At 34.3% G+C, this 27,923-nt stretch overlaps 1 protein-coding gene across 3 annotated transcripts in view; it reads right to left on the bottom strand.

The window, feature by feature from the left end:
* LOC149772985 (PDZ and LIM domain protein 3-like) overlaps positions 1-27,923 on the bottom strand; it is a 58,781-nt gene that overhangs the window by 7,358 nt on the left and 23,500 nt on the right. The window contains exons 4-8 of one of the 3 annotated variants that reach the window (XM_089946993.1): positions 26,233-26,438; positions 24,230-24,459; positions 13,024-13,168; positions 11,010-11,095; positions 6,636-6,735 (exon numbers count right to left, since the gene is read on the bottom strand). In XM_089946993.1, the coding sequence (XP_089803119.1) occupies positions 6,636-6,735; positions 11,010-11,095; positions 13,024-13,168; positions 24,230-24,459; positions 26,233-26,438 (767 nt within the window). Of the gene's footprint in view, positions 1-6,631; positions 6,736-11,009; positions 11,096-13,023; positions 13,169-24,229; positions 24,460-26,232; positions 26,439-27,923 lie in introns of those variants that run through there. The other 2 variants (XM_089946995.1, XM_089946994.1) reach the window with 2 other exon arrangements.

Consider the following 27,923-nt stretch of genomic DNA (forward strand, 5'->3'; position numbering starts at 1 on the left):
GCCTATAAAATCTGAACAGCATGTACTTCCTTCATAAGCAATTAACAAGGCCTATAAAATCTGAAGAGCAAGTGTCTCCTTCCATTGCAATTAATCAGGCATATAAAATCTGAACAGCAAGTACCTCCTTCAATTGCAATTAATAAAGCCTATACAATCTGAACAGCAAGTACCTCCTTCCATTGCAATTAATCAGGCATATAAAATCTGAACAGCAAGTACTTCCTTCAATTGCATTTAACAAGGCCTATAAAATCTGAACAGCAAGTGTCTCCTTCCATTGCAGTTAACAAGGCCTATACAATCTGAACAGCAAGTACCTCCTTCAATTGCAATTAATCAGGCCTATACAATCTGAACAGCAAGTACCTCCTTCAATTGCAATTAACAAGGCCTATAAAATCTGAACAGCATGTACCTCCTTCAATTGCAATAAATAAGGCCTATAAAATCTGAACAGCAAGTGTCTCCTTCCATTGCAATTAACAAGGCCTATAAAATATGAACAGCAAGTACCTCCTTCTATTGCAATTAATGAGGCCTATACAATCTGAACAGCAAGTACCTCCTTCCATTGCAATTAATCAGGCATATAAAATCTGAACAGCAAGTACTTCCTTCAATTGCATTTAACAAGGCCTATAAAATCTGAACAGCAAGTGTCTCCTTCTATTGCAATTAACAAGGCCTATACAATCTGAACGGCAAGTACCTCCTTCAATTCCAATTAATCAGGCCTATACAATCTGAACAGCAAGTACCTCCTTCAATTGCAATTAACAAGGCCTATAAAATCTGAACAGCATGTACCTCCTTCAATTGCAATAAATAAGGTCTATAAAATCTGAACAGCAAGTGTCTCCTTCCACTGCAATTAACAAGGCCTATAAAATATGAACAGCAAGTACTTCCTTCCATTGCAATTAATGAGGCCTATTAGATTTGAACAGCAAGTACTTCCTTCCATTGCAATTAATAAGGCCTATAAACTCTGAACAGGAAGTACCTCCTTCAATTGCAATTAATAAGGCCTATAAAATATGAACAGCAAGTGTCTCCTTCCATTGCAATTAATGAGGCCTATTAGATTTGAAAGCAAGAAAACTGACCTATAGCATGTGTAATTTGTCTAAAATATGTAAGCAAAGACAGCAGTTTTTGAACCAATTAAACTTTCTGTCCGCTAATATAGTTTAAAAACTTCATCCCTGTACAGCCAGTATTTGAACATGGTCAAAAACTGCAATGAAGAGATGGAGTGGGCAGTGCTAATCTAAGTTTAAAATACCAAGTTGCTCATGATAGACACATATAGAAAGGCAATTCTCTAACTTGACCTCAAATATGATATTTTATACTATATAACTTCTTAGCCAGTGAAAGGAATTCTTTTTGGAATGCAACTAATCACATCAATAACTGCCTGATCACATTGATATCAATAGAATCACATCAATACCGATATCATCATATCAATACTGATATCATCACATCAGTACCGATATCATCACACCAATAATTACCAGATCACACTGACAGCTATTGAATCAAATCAAAACCAATATCATCATATCAATAACTACCTGATCACACTGACAGCTATCAAATCACATCAATACCGATATCATCATATCAATACTGATATCATCACATCAATACTGATATCATCACATCAATAACTACCTGATCACACTGATAGCTATCAAATCATATCAATACCGATATCATCACATCAATACTGATATCATATCAATAACTACCTGATCACACTGATAGCTATCAAATCACATCAATACCGATATCATCATATCAATACTGATATCATCACATCAATACCGATATCATCACATCAATAACTACCTGATCACACTGATAGCTATCAAATCATATCAATACCGATATCATCACATCAATACTGATATCATATCAATAACTACCTGATCACACTGATAGCTATCAAATCACATCAATACCGATATCATCATATCAATACTGATATCATCACATCAATACCGATATCATCACATTAATAACTACCTGATCACACTGATAGCTATCAAATCATATCAATACCGATATCATCACATCAATACTGATATCACATTAATAACTACCTGATCACACTGATAGTTATCAAATCATATCAATACCGATATCATCAGATCAATACTGATATCACATTAATAACTACCTGATCACACTGATAGCTATCAAATCATATCAATACCGATATCATCATATCAATACTTATATCACATTAATAACTACCTGATCACACTGATAGCTATCAAATCATATCAATACCGATATCATCATATCAATACTGATATCATCATATCAATACCGATATCATCACATCAATACTGATATCACATTAATAACTACCTGATCACACTGATAGCTATCAAATCATATCAATACTGATATCATCATATCAATACTGATATCATCACATCAATACCGATATCATCACATCAATAACTACCTGATCACACTGATAGCTATCAAATCATATCAATACCGATATCATCATATCAATACTGATATCATCACATCAATACTGATATCACATTAATAACTACCTGATCACACTGATAGCTATTGAATCACATCAATACCAATCTGATCAAATCAATATCTACCTTGCATTTATACTATGTTTAGTAACGTGCTGACAATCATTCTTGCAATGAGTATTACTGGTGTGAATCTATGCTCTATTCCTGATACAGGTATTTCTTTTACCTTTTACAGGTATCTATTTTACCTTTTACAGGTATCTATTTTACCTTTTACAGGTATTTTATTTACTTTGTTACCTCCTTTGATAAGATAGATTAACCAAGTAGGCAACTGTAGATTCAATATTTTGCTCTGTGGTGGTAGGTCAAGAGCCTAAACCCATAATTAAAATATCCTGATTTTTTTCAACTTGAATGAATGAATGCCAGTGGTATGTAGACATCAGTATTAAAATATGAGATCAGTTCTGCACCTATTGTGATGATGTCAGTAAAAATACCTGAAGCATGAAAAAATAACATCTCTGGTTTGGAGTATTATTACTAAACCCTGTGGGTATCCTTATAAAGCAAAAAAAAAAAAAACAACTGATGGAACTGTTCTCCCCTTTCACAGGTAGCTGATATATATCTGTAATGTCAAACCTGTTGTCATATTTCAAATATTCTAATGGCAGTATCAACCCTGACAGTCTAAAATATCCTGATACAAACTGCCATGTCTTATATTCAAATATGTTGAGGGTGATATCAACCCTAATGGTCAAAATATTCCAAACAAACTGCCATTTCTAATATTCAAGCATCAACCCTGATAGTCTAAAATATCCCAAAACAAACTGCCATTCTAATATTCAATCATCAACCCTGATAATCTAAAATATAACAAAAAACAAACTGCCATGTCTAATATTCAAGCATCAACCCTGATAGTCTAAAATATCCAAAAACAAACTGCCATTTCTAATATTCAAGCATCAACCCTGATAGTCTAAAATATCCTAACACAAACTGCCATTTCTAATATTCAAGCATCAACCCTGATAGTCTAAAATATCCTAACACAAACTGCCATTTCTAATTCAAGCATCAACCCTGATAGTCTAAAATATCCTAACACAAACTGCATTGTGTATTATTCAAATATTCTGATGGCAGCATCTAGTCTGAAATATCCAAAACCAAAATGCCATGTAGGATTTTAATTATCATTTGTGAGGGGATTATTCTTTAGTTCATGACAACCGTAACTGTAAAATTGTAAATCAAATTCATTCTGGTGATCTTTATTCTAACCCCCCTGCCTACTGAAATGTGACAAACCAGTACACTCAGCAAATCCACAGTATCCATTATGTACTAGATGTAAGACTTGTGTTCAGCAAGGAAATATGTTTTTTTGTATTTCTTTACAAGTCACAGATATTTAAACTTCAGTTTAAAGTCAAAATAAATGATATTTGTATTATTATAAACATTTAAAGTTAGTTGAAGTGTACTTTGTCTAAACCTGATGGCCAGTTGCATATACACACATTACTATAACTTTGTTAATGAGCAAATTCTTATGAAATAAGGGGACCTACTTTAACTGAAATATTATTTCTTCCGAACATTTTAAGATGTTTTATTTATATTTTTCTCCACTGGTGATGGGCAGAATACCTCTCCAGGTTCACACCCCCCTCACCCTCTTCTTGATTGCAAGAGTAACCCATTATACTGTGAAAGGATTACTTGTACAGAAAACACTTGCTTATCAGACCACTTATATGACAAATCACCGGTCTTGAAAAACCAGTCTTAGTGCATGAATTTAAAAATTATTTATGACCTGTCTAAAGAGACCAAATGTCTTGAGAGACCACAATGTTCGGCAGAATGGGTGGGTTTTCAAGACAGGCTCTACTGTAATCTTATAAAAATATAGGAAAGGAATTATTTGCTCATTATTTTACTATATACCCTGATCTGTTATCACATAGAGTGTCATAACATCACCATGTCCTCTGTTCTACTCATTATTTTACTATATACCCTGATCTGTTATCACATAGAGTGCCATAACATCACTATGTCCTCTATTCTACTCATTATTTTATTACATACCCAGATCTGTTATCACATAATGTACCATAACATCACTATGTCATCTGTTCTACTCATTATTTTACTATATACCCTGATCTGTTATCACACAGAGTGTGATAACATCACTATGTCCTCTATTCTACTCATTATTTTATTACATACCCAGATCTGTTATCACATAATGTGCCATAACATCACTATGTCATCTGTTCTGCTCATTATTTTACTATATACCCTGATCTGTTATCACACAGAGTGCCATAACATCACTATGTCCTCTATTCTACTCATTATTTTATTACATACCCAGATCTGTTATCACATAATGTGCCATAACATCACTATGTCCTCTATTCTACTCATTATTTTATTACATACCCAGATCTGTTATCACATAGAGTGCCATAACATCACTATGTCATCTGTTCTGCTCATTATTTTACTATATACCCTGATCTGTTATCACACAGAGTGCCATAACATCACTATGTCCTCTATTCTACTCATTATTTTATTACATACCCAGATCTGTTATCAAATAATGTGTCATAACATCACCATGTCATCTGTTCTACTCATTATTTTACTATATACCATGATCTGTTATCACATAGAGTGCCATAACATCACTATGTCCTCTATTCTACTCATTATTTTATTACATACCCAGATCTGTTATCAAATAATGTGTCATAACATCACCATGTCATCTGTTCTACTCATTATTTTACTATATACCATGATCTGTTATCACATAGAGTGCCATAACATCACTATGTCATCTGTTCTGCTCATTATTTTACGATATACCCTGATCTGTCATTACATAATGTGCCATAACATCACTATGTCCTCTATTCTATTCATTATTTGGGGCCCTGAGTGGCCAAGTGGTCTAAAGCAATCTCCGTTACAGATCACTGCCATCTCACCTCTGTCTGCGTGGGTTTGAGTCTAGGATTCGGCCAATGTGGGTATGTGAGAAAGCTTGCCAGTAGCTTCTCGTGGGTCGGTGGTTCTTCCCAGGTTCTTCCTCCACCATTAATACTGGCCGCCATGCATAGCCTATCATGTGCTGAAAAATGGCGTTAAACCCCACTCATTATTTTGTTACATAATCTGATCTGTGATTACATATTGTGCCATAACATCATTATGTCATCTGTTTTACTCATTTTACTATATACCCTGTCATCACATAATGTGCCATAACATCACTATGTCATCTGTTTTACTCATTTTACTATATACCCTGTCATCACATAATGTGCCATAACATCACTATGTCATCTGTGCTACTTATTATTTTATTACATACCCCGATCTGTCATTACATAATGTGCCATAACATCACTATGTCATCCATCTGTACTACTCATTATTTTATGAGAAGAGTGAAGATCATAATCTGCTGATGCAGAATGGAGTATCAGATCTGCGACTACCCTGTTGCAGTATGGAGTATCAGATCGGTGACTACCATGTTGCAGTATGGAGTATCAGATCGGTGACTACCATGTTGAAGTATGGAGTATCAGATCGGTGACTACCATGTTGCAGTATGGAGTATCAGATCTGTAACTACCATGTTGCAGTATGGAGTATCAGATCTGTGACTACCATGTTGCAGTATGGAGTATCAGATCTGTGACTACCGTGTTGAAGTATGGAGTAGCTGATCTGTGACTACCATGTTGAAGTATGGAGTAGCAGATCTGTGACTACCATGTTGCAGTATGGAGTAGCAGATCTGTAACTACCCTGTTGCAGTACTGAGTAGCAGATCTGCGACTACCCTGTTGCAGTATGGAGTAGCAGATCTGTGACTACCATGTTGAAGTATGGAGTATCAGATCTGTGACTACTGTGCTGAAGTATGGAGTAGCAGATCTGTGACTACCATGCTGCAGCATGGAGTAGCAGATTTGTGACTACTGTGTTGAAGTATGGAGTAGCAAATCTGTCTATCCTGTTCTAAGAAGCATGTGCACTGTTCATGAGTAATGATAATATGGTTCTTACTGGTACACAGAACCAGCGTATTTCATGTCAGGCCCAGGGGCTTGGGCCATTCTTCGAGCATGGGTCTCACAGTACAGCTTTCCTTCTATTATGAAATAACCTGTAATATATATAAAAAAAACATTCTCATTCATCCTTCAATTCTTGAGTTATAGTGGAAATATAAAACTATGCATCTTTTATGAATTCATTCTTGTAATCACAGTAATTGAACTCATTCATGCATTTACAGTAACTGAAATCCTTCATGTAATCACAGTAATTGAACTCACTCATGTAATCACAGTAATTGAACTCATTCATGTAATCACAGTAATTAGCTCATTCATGTAATCACAGTAACTGAACTCATTCATGTAATCACAGTAATTGAACTCACTCATGTAATCACAGTAACTGAACTCATTCATGTAATCACAGTAATTGAACTTGTTCATGTAATCACATTAACTGAACTCATTCATGTAATCACAGTAATTGAACTCATTCATGTAATCACAATAATTGAACTGACTCATGTAATCACAGTAATTGAACTCATTCATATAGTCACAGTAATTGAACCCATTCATATAATCACAGTAACTGAACTTATATATAATCACAGTAATTGAACTCATTCATGTAATCACAGTAATTGAACTCATTCATATAATCACAATAACTGAACTCACTTGTGTAATCACAGTAATTGAACTCATTCATATAATCACAGTAATTGAACTCACTCATGTAATCACAGTAATTGAACTCATTCATATAATCACAGTAACTGAACTTATTCATTTAATCACAGTAATTGAACTCACTCGTGTAATTACAGTAACTGAATTTATTCATATAATCAAAGTAACTGAACTCATTCATATAATCACAGTAATTGAACTCATGCATGTAATAACAGTAATTGAACTCACGCATGTAATCACAGTAATTGAACTCACTCATGTAATCACAATAACTGAACTCATTCATATAAACACAGTAATTTAACTCATTTATGTAATCACAGTAACTGAACTCATTCATATAATCACAGTAACTGAACTCATTCATATAATCACAATAACTGAACTCATTCATATAATCACAGTAAACGAACTCATTTATATAATCACAGTAACTGAAATCAATTTGGTTCTGTAGAATTTCTTTAGTTAAGTGTGGAAAAACTAAAGAATTTATTTTTATAAATGAATGCGTAAGATAAACTAAACATAAATACTAAATTTTGTTTTCCTTTTATTTTACATGAGACAGATCTAAAAGTATCTTTTAACCTAATTATGATACAAAGCTGAGATGGTTAAAATGCTCGAAGTGTTTATTAAGTACTTTTTCTGGGTTCATCAACAAAATTCTAGTTCATAGTCACAATCAGTTTTTAAAAATAAGCATTATGAGCAAAAGTAAATATTATCCAATCAAATTTCCACCATTTTAAATTTTAGGAAAAGCTGTTGAAACTGAAGCCTTTTATTCATGTGCCACATAGACTCAAGCTAGGTCATACGTGTAGAAAAAAGTACCATACACCTATCAAGGTCAAGCTAGGTCATAAGTGTAGAAAAAAGTACCATACACCTATCAAGGTCAAGCTAGGTCATAAGTGTAGAAAAAAAGTACCATACACCTATCAAGGTCAAGCTATGTCATAAGTGTAGAAAAAGTACCATACACCTATCAAGGTCAAGCTAGGTCATAAGTGTAGAAAAAAGTACCATACACCTATCAAGGTCAAGCTGGGTCATAAATGTAGAAAAAAGTACCATACACCTATCAAGGCCAAGATGCAGAACTCACAGACAGAAATGGTTAGAGTGAAACATAATGTGTGTGTGTGTCTGTCTATGTGTGTGCATGCATGCATTTGTGTGTGCATGCATGTATGTATGTGTGTGTAGGTGGTTAGGTAGGTAGGTAGGTATGTGTAGGCATGCATGCATGTATGTATATGTATGTGTATACATGTATGTATGTGGTGTCTGTGTGCATGTATATATGAATGTAAATATGCAATGTCACTGTCATGCTTCATTATTTCATTGTTCATTATCTAAATGTATTTTATTTGTGTCTGTCAGGATACTGAGATAAATTTCAATAAATCTTAATAATTATGGTTATTAATGATAGAAATATAAAATAAAAAAGACAAGAAAACGGTGAAAGAATTAAGCTGCAGACAAACAGATGGAAAGAGTACAGATATCAGGTAAATTGGTAAACACAAGTAAATGCAGAATACAGTATTAATTTATCACATTTTGACTAGTGATGATGCTATTTAAAATTCTGAAATCTGTCAACATGTACAAAATAAATACAATCCAAAAACTGATAAAAACTGATAAAAGCATACCAATAAAATCATTAAAAAATAATTACAATACGAATGATGACCATGATCTGTCATTTTGGAAGGTGCCTCATGATGCTATGCATAGTCTTCATGACCATATGCATGGTCCTCATGATGCTATGCATAGTCTTCATGACCATATGCATGGTCCTCATGATGCTATGCATAGTCTTCATGACCATACATATGCAGTACTCATGACCATATGCATGGTCCTCATGACCATTTATACAGTTCTCATGACCAAATGCATGGTCCTCATGACCATTTATACAGTTCTCATGACCATATGCACAATCCTCATGACCAAATGCATGGTCCTCATGACCATTGATACAATTCTCATGACCAGATACATGGTTGTCATGACCAATTATACAATTCTCATGACCATATGCATGGTCCTCATGACCATTTATACAGTTCTCATGACCATATGCATGGTCCTCATGACCATTTATACAGTTCTCATGACCATATGCACAATCCTCATGACCAAATGCATGGTCCTCATGACCATTGATATAATTCTCATGACCATATACATGGTCCCCATGACCATTTATACAGTTCTCATGACCATATACATGGTCCTCATGACCATTTATACAGTTCTCATGACCATATGCACAATCCTCATGACCAAATGCATGGTCCTCATGACCATTGATACAATTCTCATGACCATATACATGGTCCTCATGACCAAATGCATGGTCCTCATGACCATATGCAAAGTTCTCATAACCATATACAGACTCATTGTAACATGTCATCCTGAAGACACCAATAAAAATTTACTCTGATTCAAGACACTGCTAAATTTTGGGGTTTTCCCTTTCCAAAAATATTCACAAGCCTTGCATTTTATAGCAAAATTTGGTTGAGTAGATAAAGACTTGTTAACAACAACGTTAATGTTAAAGTCATTACATCTATGTTACTAAAGAACAATTTCTTAATCATAATTAAAAATACATGAAATTGCTCTCCTCCACTCAAATACCCAAGTTTTTTGCTTCAATCATAAGACAACATTTTATCAATTTTTATATTCAATGAAATGTCAAAATTTTGTGATGACATCAAGTGGGTTTGTTTCAATGATTGATGGGAAATTTCCTTTTCAAATATCAAAATTAAAATTAAAATTGTTCAAATTTTACAAGCTATGGTAATGTAAATATCTTTACAATATCTTTTTTTTTTCTAAGTCAGTTAATTGGTCAAAGACAAAGAAATCACTGGATTGCAGCCACACATTATCTGTGTCAACTACATACATCTGCATCAACTGCACACATTATCTGCATCAACTGCACACACTATCTGCATCAACTGCACATTATCTGTCAACTGCACACATTATCTCTGCCAAATGCACACATTATCTGCATCAAATGCACACTTTATCTGTGCCAACTGCACACATTATCTGTGCCAAATGCACACATTATCTGCATCAACTGCACACATTATCTGTGCCAACTGCACACATCTGTATCAACTGCACACATTATCTGTATCAACTGCACACATCAACTGCTGCACACATTTCTGAAACACTTAAGTGAAATTAATCATGCATCATCACACAGCAAGTACATACATAATTTGCTGTCTTGATTTGGCCATAATGCTGCGACTTTAAATAGTAAAAAATTAAAATGATAACAACATTTGTTGTCTCTCTAAGCAAGAAAACAGTATGAAGCCAGACAGTTTAAACTGAAGTTTTGCTCCACTTTTCCCAACTGAGCCTTGCCATGTTGCCATGCAAGCCCTGTGATGTTGCCATGTAAGCCCTGCAATGTTGCCATGATGTTGGTGTACACTACTGCATCAGATCTTATTCTTGTCTGGTATTAAAAGATGTTATAACCTAGGTAATATCACATGCATGCATGCACACACACAGTTTTCCCTCCTCTTTTTCAAATATACAACCAAAAAACTGAAGATTACTTGCTGTGTACTCTTTTCAAAGTCAGAAATATAATTACGTGACTGACCTTTCTGTTTTAAGTATAGACCACAGGATGCACATTTGAAGCACTTCTCATGGTATGGCAGACCCTTGACTCGAACAAATACACCTCTGCAAGGAAAATAAAAAAAATGAAACTCATTTATCTATAGAATTCAACAAAATATACCTATTGTTGGTATCCTGCCATTAGTATATGTATGGATGCTGGCGTACTGTACCAAGATTACTTCACACTCTTTGCTTAGCAGACAAATGTGCTCACATATCCGACTTAGCAGACGAATGAATTCATGTGTCAGACTTAGCAGATGAATGAATTCATATGCCAGACTTAGCAGATGAATGAATTCATATGCCAGACTTAGCAGACGAATGAATTCATATGCCAGACTTAGCAGATGAATGAATTCATGTGTCAGACTTAGCAGATGAATGAATTCATATGCCAGACTTAGCAGATGAATGAATTCATATGCCAGACTTAGCAGATGAATGAATTCATATGCCAGACTTAGCAGACGAATATGTTCACATATTAGACTTAGCAGAAAAACATGTTTGCATGTCAGGCTTAGCAGACAAATGAGTTCACATGTCAGACTTGGCAGATAAAAGTTTGCATGACAGACTTTGCAGACAAATAACTTCACATGATGGACTCAGAAAATAAATGTGTTTGCATGTCAGACTTTGCAGACAAATGAGTTCACATGTCAGACTTTGCAGACAAATGTGTTTGCATGTCAGACTTTGCAGACAAATGAGTTAACATGTCACATTTTGCAGACAATTGTGTTCACAAGTCAAAATTAACATAGCTATAGAAAAGTTTTGTGATCAAAAGTAGCATTCATTTATGTGCCTTGTAAAATAGATGCTGCAAATAGAAAGTATATATGGCTAATGGGTTGTTATATAACAAAAAAGCTATAATAACATAATAATTAATATATTTCATAGTTTGTAAATGTACAATATCAGACTGGTGAGACTTTATAAACAAGATTTTATATATAGCAGTAGTAGTAGCTGAAGGCTTTAATTGTATGTCAGCACTTTCACATTTAATTCAATGTTAAAAATTCTGTAGTGAATTTATTGTCATCAATACCCACAAAAAGTATGCATGGTTGATTTTTTCAAATGTGAAGTTTCCAGTTGTTACAGGAGTTTAATAATTATGGTAATGAAGCACTTTCTAAAGTTCCAAGTCAAAGCACATACAGGTACAGTATGTGTGTCTGCAAAAGGGGAGGGAGAGCAAGTTGCCCCCAACCCTCCCAGGATTTGTTAAAAATCTATTTTGTAATATATAAATAGCACCTTTGGTTTTAATATTGCCACACCCACTGCCCTGGAAAAATTACTGTTGATGCTCAAATGCACCTCTGAAGTTCCAAGTCAATACACATACATACACTAGATACACTCAAAAGTCATACTCTTCTAAACCTACCCCCATCTGATGCATACACTAGACGTACTGTACAGTGATTATTTTTCTTAAACTTTCCTTCCACCCAGTTCCAGGTCATATTATGCGTACATATTAAATGCATCATACTCTTGTAAGCCTTCCCTCTTCTCTTCCAACCTCAAGTGTACCTCTTGAGGTTCAGGTCAATGCACATACATGTACCATATGTACTGTACAGTGATTACTCTAGTCCACCTATCCCTCCCCCCCACTCCTCCACCCAGTGTACCTCTAAGTTCCAAGTCAATGCCCATACATATACTTTATGTATTGTACTGATTTCTATTGTGTGCTCATTCTGCAAACAGGTATCTACATATAGTCATACATGTACATACCTTCCTTTGAGAACTCAAAACACACTTTTTGAGTATCAAAAACCACACAACACTGTCTGGTGGGTGGTAGCATGTACTCTGTTATGGGAAATTATGTGATGGTATATCTGAGGATATGCTGTTAACAGAGGAAATGCTATTAACATGAGGATATGCTGTTAACAGTTGCTTGTGTATTATAAATGAGTAAACTCTCTAAACCAATAGAGCAAAAAACCTACGTGACTAAGTTTCCACATTCCTGGCAGTGCATGCTCTCTGGTTTTGGAGACTGCTGACCTGGTGGTTTGGACACTGGGGCAGCTACTGAGCGAAAACCAGTAGGCTGAAAGGACGGAGCTTCACCTGTAGGACTAAACTGCTGACCTGCCAACACCAGATGAAAACAAAAACAAAATGAGCATGTCTGAATACCAAACAAAAAGTCATTGCCACCTATTATTTTTGTAGGAGTCATGAAAATCCACATACGGTGCCAGATGTTGCAGGGGGGAAAAAAAGTCATGGCCAGTCTGAAGATTGATCTCAGGACCACCCAAACTCTAGACAGGCACTCTACCACCTCAGCAATCTAAACTGATACTCCAGACTTGTCCTGCTTCTTTAATTTAGACTAATGTACAATATATACAGTCATAGGTATCAAGTCAAAAGTCAATCTATGGAAATTTACAGTCATAGGTATCAAGTCAAAAGTCATTCTGGGGAAATTTACAGTCATAGGTATCAAGTCAAAAGTCATTCTATAGAAATTTACAGTCATAGGTATCAAGTCAAAAGTCATTCTGTGGAAATTTACAAGATATACAGTCATAGGTATCAAGTCAAAAGTCATTCTGGGGAAATTTACTGTCATAGGTATCAAGTCAAAAGTCATTCTGGGGAAATTTACTGTCATAGGTATCAAGTCAAAAGTCATTCTGTGGAAATTTACAGTCATAGGTATCAACATTCTGTGGAAATTTACAAGATATACGGCAATGGATCACAAGTCAAAAGTAATTCTGGCAAAATTTACAAGATATACAGTAATGGATCACAAGTCAAAAGTAATTTTGGCAAAATTTACAAGATATACAGTCATGGGTCACAAGTCAAAAGTCAATATAGGGAAATTTACAAGATATACAGTAATGGGTCGTAAGTTAAAAGTCATTCTGTGGAAATTTATAGTCATAGGTAACAAGTCAAAAGTTATTCTGGGAAAATTTACAAGATATACAGTCATGGGTCACAAGTCAAAAGTCATTCTGGGGAAATTTAGAAGATAAACAGTCATGGGTCACAAGTCAAAAGTCATTCTGGGGAAATTTAGAAGATACACACTCATGGGTCACAAGTCAGAAGTCATTCTGGGAAAATTTAGAAGATATACAGTCATGGGTCACAAGTCAAAAGTCATTCTGGGGAAATTTACATGATATACAGTCATGGGTCACAAGTCAAAAGTCATTCTGGGGAAATTTACAAGATATACAGTCATGGGTCACAAGTCAAAAGTCATTCTGGGGAAAGACTTGCAACCTCTGAATGTAGGTTTTAAATGCTGAAGTATGAGAGTAGCTAATATAAAACTATGACAAAAGATGCAAAATGAAATATAAGATATAGTAAAATGTTCATCAAGTTTTAATTATATGCTTCAAATGTTTACAATAGATATTTTATTCCCACATAATATTTTCATAAATGAACTGACTTTCAATTTTTGAAGGGTGGTCAATGTAAAGGTAAATTGTTTACCCCTGACTGAAAGCAATATGCTAAAATAACATCTTTCTGAAAGATTATAAGTTGATCCTTTTAACAAATACTATTTTTGTTTGAATTTAAAAACCAATGATTCCAAAATAAACTAATTATATTTATTCATATATCTCATACTATTTGAATCTCAGCAACAGACATCATATAATATGATTGAATTGTAATTAGGAAATGATGGTAGAAACAAAATGTAGTCTTAAAATTAAAACTTTTAAATGTCTCAGAAAAACTGGAAGTACAAACACATTACATAACAACATTCAATTTAGTTCATGCATAACTAGAATGTATCTACTTTCAATCTGAGCAAGAATCACAACAACTTCATGCCAATTCTCATCTAGATGGGAACACAAGACAGGAATTTTTCTTTGGGAAGTTGGCCTGAACCCATCATTTCGAAGAAAGGATAAACTGGGTGGAAAAAATCAGAAGTCAATCCTAAAATCAAGAATTCTGCATGATTGTGAAACATTTTACACTGGAATTATGGCCAATTTACATTGGGATTAGGGCATATTTCTGACTTCTGATGACCCCATAACAATCCTTTGATGTCAAACAGAGTTCCCATTTTTTCCAAATGAAACAAATGTGTATAGACCTCAGGCTTTTGTTACCTTAAACACCCCCCCATGACTTGACTTTTGTCACTAGCTTGTTTGAAATACAAGCAAGCAGCTTTAGTTTGAACTAGAAATTTGGTATACATTACAATCAATAAATATTTTGGATTTTTCAGTTTGAAGTAGAAATTTGGTATACATTACAATCAATAAATATGTTGGATATTTCAGTTTGAAGTAGAAATTTGGTATACATTACAATCAATGAATATGTTGGATTTTTCAGTTTGAAGTAGAAATTTGGTATACATTACAATCAATAAATATGTTGGATTTTTCAGTTTGAAGTAGAAATTTGGTATACATTACAATCAATAAATATGTTGGATTTTTCAGTTTGAAGTAGAAATTTGGTATACATTACAATCAATATGTTGGATTTTTCAGTTTGAAGTAGAAATTTGGTATACATTACAATCAATAAATATGCTGGATTTTTCAGTTTGAAGTGGAAATTTAGTCTATGCTGCAATCAATAAACACAAGTGATTTTTCAGTATGAAGCAGAATTTTATAGTCTACATTACAATAAATAAATACGTTGGATTTTTCAGTTTGAGGTAGAAATTTGGTCTACGTTACAATCAATGAATATGTTGGATTTTTCAGTTTGAAGTAGAAATTCGGTCTAAATTACAATCAATAAATATGTTGGATTTTTCAGTTTGAAGCACAAAGTTGGTCTATATTACAATCAATAATCTCACCTCTGTCTGCATGGGTTTAAGTCTTGGATTCAGCCAATGTGGGTATGTGAGAAAGCTTGCCAGTAGCTTCTCGTGGGTCGGTGGTTCTTTCCAGGGTTTTCCCGGGTTCTTCCTCCACCATTAATACTGGCCGCCATGTATAGCCTATCGTGTGCTGAAAAATGGCGTTAAACCCTACAACAACAACAACAATCAGTAAATATGTTGGATTTTTTGGTTTGAAGAAGAAATTTAGTCTATGCTGCAATCAATAAATACGCTGGATTTTCTGCTTGAACTAGAAATTTGGTCTACTACAGTCAATAATTGTGTGGAATTTTATGTCTGAACTAGAAGTTTGGTCGACACTACAATCAATAATTGTGTGGAATTTTATGTATGAACTAAATATTTGGTCTACAATACATTCAATAATTGTTTGGAATTTTATGTCTAAACTAAACATTTGGTCTACACTACAATCAATAAAAGTTATGGATCCTTTGTTTGAACTAAAACTTTCGTATAAATTACAATCAATAAATTTGTTTGATTTTTTGTTCACAATACAGGTGAAAAGATGGCATTTAATAAGTACAATAGACTGCAGACAAACACAAATGTCAAAAGATAACTTCTTTTAGCTGACAAAACTGACAACATATGCAAATTTTAAAAAATTTTAAAAAATAAACTCGAAACATTCATACACTTTCTGTTCAAAGCAATCTAATTAGATCATTTTCTTCACAGCAAATCATGAATCAATCATTCATGCAATTTTTTCAACACACACTCCCAAAAACAAATTTATAAATACACAACAGCAATCAAATCATGAAACATATGCTTTTGATGTAATGAAGCAACCAAAATCATTTTGACAAATTTTCAAAATAAAGCATAACTAAAATATATTATACTTACATCAATGTATTTGTTTATTGCTACATGAGTAGATAAGCAAGTACAATGTACTGAAACAAGTAATGTTTGTGTAATGATAAAGATTTATATTTTTTTTAAAAACTCTGAAACAATATATATTATGTTAAATAATTATGATTAACAATGCAGAACATACAATAATCTTATCTTAGAAAATGGTTTGCCTTCTGATCATTACAACTCCTGAATCCTTCCTTACGACCATATATGCAAAAGTCAAATCAAGATTGTTTCTTCATCATCTATAAAACTGATTCAAGGTGATTCCAGCTGCCTACCAAGGAATCATATGGGGAGATGTTTTGCAATTAACTTGTTGCCAGTTATACAACATGTTGCCAGATGTTGTACAGTTAACTTGTTGCCACTTGTACAATTAACTTGTTGCCAGTTATACAACTTTGTTGCCATTGTTGTATAGTTAATTTGTTGCCAGCTGTACAATTAATTTATTGCCTGTTGTTGTACAATTAACTTGTTTCCAGTTGTTATCCAAATGACTTATTGCCAGTTGTTATACAAATAACTTATTGCCAGTTGTGTGATTAATTTGTTGCCAGTTGTTTGCCAAAGTCATAGCACAGAGATCTTGGACATGTAAGTAGTTGTGGCATAAAAAGTTACATTTTTAAAACCCATCTAAATTTTGGCAAATTTAAACTCAAGTTTTAATAAACTGTCACTCAAAAATGGCAAGGAAGTATTCAGGCAACATTATACAAAAAATCTTGATTTAAAATGGTTTATGTATATTTATGGGAGGTGCATGATAGAAAGATTAAATGACACGCAACATTAGAGACTCGATCAAATTGATGATGCCATATAAAATTGTTGTGTCTAATAGAATCCATCATTTGTACTGATGTGGGATAGGGAAATTCCACCAAAAGGTCAGAATTTGTATGAATGTGGGATAGGGAAATCCCACCCAAAGGTCAGAATTTGTACAGCTGTGGAACTGGGAAACCACACCCAAAGGTCATTATTTGTAAGGCTGTGGGATAAAGAAACCACACCCAAAGGTCAGAATTTGTGATGATGTAGGATAGGGAAATCCCACCCAAATGTCATCATTTGTACAGATGTGGGATAGGGAAATCCAACCCAAAGTCAGAATTCATATGGATAAGAGATATGGAAATCCCAAAGGTCATCATTTGTACAGATGTGGGAAAGTGAAATTACACCCAAAGGTCAGAATTGGTGCTGCTGTGAGATGAAGAAATCCCACCCAAAGATCATTATTTGTATGGATAAGGGATAGGAAAAATCCCACTCAAATGTCATCACCTGTATGGATGTGGGATAGAGAAACCACTCTCAAAGGTCATAATTTGTGCTGATGTGGGGTAGGGAAAACCCACTTGGGGGTCACCATTTGTAGACAGATATGAAGCCACACCAAATTTATGACCACAAATTCTGATCCTGACTGGCGGATTTTCCTATCTTACATCAAGGCATATGATTCTATGATTTTATTCTCTCTCATTATGACAAGAAAATAATTTTGGAAAAAAGATGGGAAATCATCAGTACTGAGACACTATTTCTAAAAGATCTGACATCATTAAACAACAGTCCCTCAAAGGGATTGACACTACTGATTGAAAAGAATTTCCAAGAATTCAGGATAAGACCATTTCTTCTTTGAAATGTCAAGTGTTGAAACCATTTCTTATATTCTTCAGCAACAGCAAGATTTTCCAAATCGCTGCTACGGTACACACATTGGATGTCAGCTTGGCACTGTTTTCATTTAGGACCATGCTGTCATCATTATAAATCTTTTGCTAAAAGCCCCATGTCATAATGATCTTCCATTCAGGGGAGGGACAACAAGATTTTTAAGACAGTCATCAAGGCTGCCATACTGGATGCATAAATGACACCATTTTCATTTAGAACCAAACAGGTATCATAAGAAGTCTATTGGTGAAAAACCCATGTTGATATAACCATCCATTTGGTGAGGATTTTCAAGATAGGACACTCCATTCAGGATTTTCATTTAAAACCAACCAGACATCAACAGAAGTCTTTTGGAGGAAACCCCACATCAATATAACTTTCTGTCCAAGCAAGTTGCGAAAACAAAGTATTTAAGATGGATGCCATGGCAATCATATTGGATGTCAGATTGGCACCATTTTTATTTTAAGGTCAGCTAGAGATCATAAAGTCTTTTAGCAGTACAACCATCCATTCAGGAGGAATAGCAAAAACAAGATTTTCAAGATGGCAACCATATTGGACAACAGAACAGCAACATTTTCATTTATGATCAAATAGCCATCCTGAGAAGTCTTTTGGTGAAAATACTATGCTAATATGACCATCCATTCAGAAGAAGTAGCTATAAAAAGATTTTCAAGATGTCCACTGTGCCAGCTATATTGGATATCAGACTGGCACTATTTTCATTTAGGACCAAACAGACAGCGAAATAAGTCTTTCAGTGAAACTCTCATGCTGATATGACCAACCAAACAGGGTGATTAACAATAAAAAAATTAATTTAAGATGGCTGCCCTAGTGGCCATATTGGACATCAGAGCCACTATTTCAATTAGGAGCAAGCAGACAGCATAAGATGTCCTTCAGTGACCATCCATTCAGGGGCTGAGAAGTGAGCAAAAGATTTTCAAGATGGTGTCAAATCAGCACTGATTTCATTTAGCTGGCTGCCAGAGCCACCATATTGGACATCAGATTGGCACCATTTTCGTTTAGAACCAGCTAGACATTACAAGTCTTGTAGTGAAAACCTAATACACCTCATATTGATCTGACCAATCGGGAGAAGTAGCAACAACATTTTCAAGATGGCTGCCATAATAGGCATGTTTTCATCTAGGACCAAGTCAACCATGGGATGAATGTGTGTAAAGTTTCATGGCAATCCTTCTAGTCGTTTCGGAGTAGCGATAACAAACTCATGCTAATGAATGGATGACCAACGGACAACAGACCATCCCATAAGCTATTCTGGTCATGTCCAGTACAGTGAATTACATTTGTCCTTCCCATGATGTTCAGGTTAAAGGCTGGGATATGTTTAGGGTATGTGTCTCATCAAGTTATAGCCTTGGGCAAATTTTCACTCAATATCTTGAGAAAGGAGGCCTGGCTAATGTACACAACACTGTCTAATCATGATATATCTTTGGGCAAATTGTCACTCAATATCTTGAGAAAGGAGGCCTGGCTAATGTACACAATACTGTCTAATTATGATATATCCTCATGTAAATTTTCATGAAAATCTTTCAATTATAAAGTTATGTGACTGATAGATGAACAATTTCATATCAAAGCAATAAAACTGGAAAACACAAGAATCTAACTGTCCTGAATTTCAGAGAAAATTAAGACATCATAATGAATATTATTAATGAAAATACGATATACTGAAATTCACAATAAGTAGTAATGATGTACATGAATTGGGAAGTGCAATGTATAACATGCATCTGTGGCAAACACCATATTCAGTAAGTCCAAATTGATACAAATTCTTCTAATCGCGGGGTTAACACTTTCTGAAACATAACATCCAAGCCCTTTTAGAGTTTTTCCTTAATAAAATTTATCTTTTTAGGGCTCATCCACAGCACTCACTGAATGGGATCAAAATCATTTAAGGACTGAATATATGGACTTCATAAATCAAACATGTACCTATTTGGATACTCTCCATTAATATTCACATTCAAACATGTACCTATTTGGATACTCTCATTAACATTCACATTCAAACATGTACCTATTTGGATACTCTCCATTAACATTCACATTCAAACCTGAATTAGACATCTGATGATGTACTAAAAGTCATGATCTATTAAAAGAAACCAGCACAGCTTTCCCTCAATAAACTTGCAAGCAATGGGAACCATAAAAACTGACTGGCCAAGTGGTCTAAAGCGCTCTCTGTTATAGATCACTGCCATCTCACCTCTGTCTGCATGGGTTCGAGTCTCGGATTTGGCCAATGTGGGTATGTGAGAAAGCTTGCCAGTAGCTTCTCATGGGTTGGTGGTTCTTTCCGGGGTTTTTCCGGGTTCTTCCTCCACCATTAATACTGGCCGCCATGTATAGCCTATCGTGTGCTGAAAAATGGCGTTAAACCCTACAACAACAACAACAACTTTCCCCATGTACACCTAACTAGAGTTTTGCTATCAGTTTATGCAGTACTCTTACCCCATGTCCATCTAACTAGAGTTTTCCAATCAGTTTATGCAGTACTCTTTCCCCATGTCAATCTAACTAGAGTTTTCATGGCAATCAGTTTATGCAGTACTCTTACCCCATGTCCATCTAACTAGAGTTTTCCAATCAGTTTATGCAGTACTCTTTCCCCATGTCAATCTAACTAGAGTTTTCATGGCAATCAGTTTATGCATTACTCTTTCCCCATGTCCATCTAACTAGAGTTTTCCAATCGGTTTATGAAGTACTCTTTCTCCATGTCCATCTAACTAGAGTTTTTATGGCAATCAGTTTAAGCAGTGCTCTTTCCTCATGTACATCTAACTAGAGTTTTCCTGACTATCAGTTTTTTTACAGTACTCTTTCTCCACTTTATTTGAAATTACAGACATACAGAAATTTTTAATCGTTGTCTTAGAGGACATTTTTGCTCCTGATTCAGTTGACTGAATACTGTGCTTATATGCAGAAGTTATCTATGCAGCAAATCAATGACTGACAACTTCCAGAACTTTCCAAAATTCGAGTAATATAAGTCAACAAATAATATTCATGATCAGTTTAATTTCCGAGTTTATTTTCCATAGACTTCAACAGAAACAAACCGTATCTTATTTCTGACTTTGCCCCACTTCCAAGCAGTGTGAGAACCCTGATTACAATTGGACTGTTCTACCAGGACATAAAGTAACAAATATCTGAATTTATGTTGTTTGCAGCTGGATGCATGTTATAACAGGTAAATATGGTTATAAAAAAACACTAGTATTAGGGGTGTAGTGATATGGTAGAGTAGTATGATATGATACACATCATTATATTTTGCTGTACTACAAGTTAAAGTTCAACCATGTGGAAAAATACTACAATGTATTAATGTCTGCAAGCTGTACTGTATTTCACCAATAGAACATGGCAGTGAAAAGAAAGGTGTTCAAGAAATGTAAACAAAATAATTATTAAAAGAAAACTTAAAACATTTCTTTTTTAAATGACCTCACGCTGATAAGGTGTTTAAAATGAACACACACTGAAATGTTTTTTTATATGCATTCCAAAATTTTTTTAATAACTTAGCCATTTCCTTGTGGCACCTGCCACTGAAATACATTCCAGTATACATATCTCTTGCTATACTATATCCCTGCCTCTTGCTATACTATATCTCAGTATAAATTTCTCTTGCTATACTACATACCAGGATACATATCTCTTCCTATAATATCTCCCAGTATATATATCTCTTACTATATTACATCCAATTATTCATATATCGTGCCATACTATACCCCAGTTTACATAACTCTTGCTATACTACATCCCAGTTTATATATCTCTTGCCATACTATATTCCAGTTTATATATCTCTTGCCATACTATATTCCAGTTTATGTATCTCTTGCCATACTATATTCCAGTTTACGTATCTCTTGCCATACTATATTCCAGTATATATATCTCCTGCCATACTATATTCCAGTTTGCATATCTCTTGCTATACTACATCCAGGTTTACATATCTCTTGCCATACTAGATCCCAGTTTATATATCTCTTGCCATACTATATTCCAGTTTACATAACTCTTGCTATACTACATCCCAGTTTATATATCTCTTGCCATACTATATTCCAGCTTATATATCTCTTGCCATACTATATTCCAGTTTATGTATCTCTTGCCATACTATATTCCAGTTTACGTATCTCTTGCCATACTATATTCCAGTATATATATCTCCTGCCATACTATATTCCAGTTTGCATATCTCTTGCTATACTACATCCTAGTTTACATATCTCTTGCCATACTAGATCCCAGTTTACATATCTCTTGCTATACTATATTCCAGTTTACATATCTCTTGCCATACTACATCCCAGTTTACATATCTCTTGCCATACTATATTCCAGTTTATATATCTCTTGCCATACTATATTCCAGTGTATATATCTCTTGCCATACTATATCCCAGTTTACATATCTCTTGCCATACTATATTCCAGTTTACATATCTCTTACCATACTACATCCCAGTTTATATATCTCTTGCCATACTATATTCCAGTTTATATATCTCTTGCCATACTATATTCCAGTTTATGTATCTCTTGCCATACTATATTCCAGTTTACGTATCTCTTGCCATACTATATTCCAGTTTACATATCTCTTGCTATACTACATCCCAGTTTACATATCTCCTGCCATACTATATTCCAGTTTAAATATCTCTTGCCATACTATATCCCAGTTTACATATCTCCTGCTATACTATATTCCAGTTTACATATCTCTTGCCATACTAGATCCCAGTTTACATATCTCCTGCTATACTTTATTCCAGTTTACATATCTCCTGCTATACTACATCACAGTTTACATATCTCCTGCCATACTATATCCCAGTTTACATATCTCCTGCCATACTATATCCCAGTTTACATATCTCTTGCCATACTATATTCCAGTTTACGTATCTCTTGCCATACTATATCCCAGTTTACATATCTCCTGCTATACTATATTCCAGTTTACATATCTCCTGCTATACTATATCCCAGTTTACATATCTCTTGCCTTACTATATTCCAGTTTACATATCTCCTGCCATACAATATCCAAGTTTATATATCTCTTGCCATACTATATCCCAGTTTACATATCTCTTGCCATACTATATCCCAGTTTACATATCTCTTGCCATACTATATCCCAGTTTACATATCTCTTGCCATACTATATCCCAGTTTACATATTTCTTGCCATACTATATCCCAGTTTACATATCTCATGCTATACTAAATCTCAGTATGCACGTCTCTTGCTATATCATATAATACGCTGTCAACAGAGCAGCACGCCAACACCTGACAGTATCCCTATTCTGCTTACTGGGAAGAAACTGCACATGAATGTCTGCCTATTTTTAGCATTCAGATTCAACACTTAGCGCCTATGGTTTTTGTTTTTTTTCCTTAAGTATAAAATGACCAACAGCAATATTCTTGCTTACTAGTACATCAAGTAGTGAATCCCAGATTGGAAAATGTAGTTTTTAATGTTATACTCTAATTTCAAAGTATTGTTATTGTGGCCAACTGTATTATGTATCAATCATTACACCCCTAACTTCTATGAAAAACATCACAGTAATAATGTTAGTACACACAATACATACTTCCATTAGTAAGCTGCTGTTCATGCTGGTTAGTAAGTGATGACACTTCTTGATCCAGCTCATTCTCCTCTTGCATGCTTCTCAGTGACTCAGACTGGGCAATTCCAGCATTCTCTTCTCCTGCTGATTCTGGAGACTCCTTACCATAGCCTCTGCCCTCATCCCTGCCGACCTGCTGCAATGTTCCACCAGACAGTTTGACTCCCACAGGGACATCTGTTACATCTAGACTGAAAGAGATAATTTATCCCCCATTTAGGTAAAATCAAGGTGGCATGTCAAGAGGTTTTGTGTAGCATGCGAAGGGCAGCCAAAAATCTTGATTTTAAAATGTTACTATCTTACTGGTGGCATGCGCTCATTAATTTTGTAATTAATCTGGAAAAAAGTGGCATGCTATGTAAAATAGGTTGCCGACCTCTGCTCTAATTGTATTGTATTAGACATTCTTGATCATTTACAATATTGAGCAGAACTGTTTTCAAACACCATGGATGTTACGTGTGATGATTTTATGTATATTTAATTTGTATTATTTGTTGACTTTTCTTAATGACTATATGTGACATACATTTGTGTCTTATACATGACCTTGTCCAAAATCAAGTTCACTGTGTACCTGACTTGAGCCATTGATTTTGTAAACAACATAATACTTACCTTATATTTCTCCATGAGAATAGATTAAATATTAGGATATTATCAATGGAAGTAAACATGGCTATTTGGGTCCGAGTCTTGGACACTGGAATTTCCCAGTGATTAACCTGGTCGACCTGATGTCTACTATATTCTATATTATAATTTTTAGTAACAGACCTTATTTTGTTGACAACTTCGAATGCTCTAGAAATGAACTTTTGACCCTCATCCAGGTTCTATGTTTGTGTCATAGCTTTTTATATTATGTTGTTTACTTGAGAAATTACACATTCTTGCATTAACATCTTTAACAGAATCAATCTTACTGTTGTGTTTAGTATTTCATTTGGGTGGAATTATTTACTCAAACTATTATTCACTTGAAATACAAAGTGCCCATCAATACTATTCTTGGACCGGAACATTACTCTTGAATTATAGTGAACTCAGACAAGAATATTTTTGGATTTTATTACTGTGATATATCAACAGATTCTTAGCACATTGCTACAATCCAGGCTACTGACACATAAGCATATTCAAGGCTACCAGCACATCAACACATTCAATCTTGGAAGTCATTTGGAATATGTCTAGAATTCAGTTGGAACTTTATATATTTGGACTGCTGATAAAACTTTTAGGACTATCTGGGATTTAATTCACAATATTGTAAGTTCTTTTGAAAATTTTACTTTGTATTCAGAGGAAATAATTATTTGTTGAATTTTACAAAAATTGTTGTTTTTTTTTTTTGTTCTTTTCTTTTATATAGTTCAAGACCATATAGTTGTAATAATGTCTTCAAAATTTCTTGCTTCATGAATCACAAATAATGCAGCAGAATTTTGGCAACCTATGAAAAAGCGCAAAGCATGTCATTCCATAATGTCCTCCTGAAAGACATGAAAAGGATAAAGTGTGTAAAACTCATAATGTCAACAAATTCTCCGATACATATACTCTTGCCTGAAATAATTCTCCATTTTTATTTAATTGATATGTATACCCTTGTCTGAGATCATTCTCCATCTTTATCACACTAAACAAAACTCTTAACTTTGTTGTGATATTTGTGATGAATAAAAATTTCTTAAGCATTTGATTTTTTACAAATTCACGTCTGAATTGTAATTTTCAAAAGCATACTGCATGATATAACCTTCTAAACTTTTTCAAACTGCAAAATTTTAAGACAATTCTGTGAACAAAGACAGCATTTAGAAAAGGATGAATGTATGATATAAACACGACTATATTTAGATAACACAGAAGGTACGATACAAAGATGACTATATTTTGATAGCAATGAAACACTACAAACAAAAAAACGGATGGTGCGTAATAATGAAGATAATTACTTTTCCATTTCTGATTGCATATGAGCGGTCTGCTGTGCATAAGTTGTGGCGATGTTATCAGCAGAGTATAAGCCAATGGGGGAATTAAACTGAGCATGGACAACTTTAGGGATGGCTTTTTTCTGTGGTGAATCATATCCCATACTGCCTGATCCAGGGAATGGACGTGCTGACCGATTATGAGCTGAGCCTATTGTACATGGCTCCTGAAAAAACAAAGACAGATGACCTGTGATATTTTAGCTATCTGTACATGGCTCCTGAAAAAACAAAGACAGATGACCTGTGATATTTTAGCTATCTGTACATGGCTCCTGAAAAAACAAAGACAGATGGCCTGTGATATTTTAACTATCTGTACATGGCTCCTGAAAAACAAAGACAGATGACCTGTGATATTTTAGCTATCTGTACATGGCTCCTGAAAAAACAAAGACAGATGGCCTGTGATATTTTAACTATCTGTAAAAAACAGAGACAGATGGCCTGTGATATTTTAACTATCTGTACATGGTTCCTGAAAAAACAAAGACAGATGGCCTGTGATATTTTAGCTATCTGTACATGGCTCCTGAAAAAACAAAGACAGATTGCCTGTGATATTTTAGCTATCTGTAGATGGCTCCTGGAAAAACAAAGACAGATGGCCTGTGATATTTTAGCTATCTGTACATGGCTCCTGAAAAAACAAAGACAGATTGCCTGTGATATTTTAGCTATCTGTACATGGCTCCTGAAAAAACAAAGACAGATGACCTGTGATATATTAGCTATCTGTACATGGCTCCTGAAAAAATAAAGACAGATTGCCTGTGATATTTTAGCTATCTGTAGATGGCTCCTGGAAAAACAAAGACAGATGGCCTGTGATATTTTAGCTATCTGTAGATGGCTCCTGAAAAAACAAAGACAGATTGCCTGTGATATTTTAGCTATCTGTAGATGGCTCCTGAAAAAACAAAGACAGATGGCCTGTGATATTTCAGCTATCTGTAGACATTATCATACTTTGCACAAACTAGATACAATGATTTAACAATCTATCATTATATTCCAAATCCTAGTTATCATGTATACTTTCTTATTTATGCAAACATTCTGAATTTGATTCTCTGAGTAATTTCTGAAGAACAAGCAGATATTGTAATAACTCAAAGCTCTGTTTGTTTAATCTGGTAACCTTTGTCTTGTGGACAAGATACAGTGTGACACCATCAGTTTGTTTCCTCATGGCTGTACATAATCATATTGTTAGAAACTATTTAAGAAACTAAAATTTATTAGACCATTTATGCAACTGAAATTAAATAGACCATTTATGCAACTGAAATTTAATGGACTATTTATGCAACTGAAATTAAACAGACCATTTATGCAACTGAAATTAAATAGACCATTTATGCAAATGAAATTTAATAGACTATGTATGAAACTGCAATTTAATAGACTATGTATGCAACTGAAATTTAATAGACTATTTATGAAACTGCAATTTATCAGATTATTTATGTAACTGCAATTTAATAGACAATTTTATGCAATTAAAATTTATTAGACCATTTATGCAAATGAAATTTAAGGGTCTATGTATGCAACTGCAATTTATGAGATTATTTATGCAACTGAAATTTAACAGACAATTTTATGCAAGTGATATTTAACACACCATTTATGCAACTGAAATTTAAGAC

Source organism: Sinohyriopsis cumingii, unplaced genomic scaffold (genome assembly GCF_028554795.1).
Source record: "Sinohyriopsis cumingii isolate HCF-2022 unplaced genomic scaffold, ASM2855479v2 utg000940l, whole genome shotgun sequence".
Taxonomy (NCBI): domain Eukaryota; kingdom Metazoa; phylum Mollusca; class Bivalvia; order Unionida; family Unionidae; genus Sinohyriopsis; species Sinohyriopsis cumingii.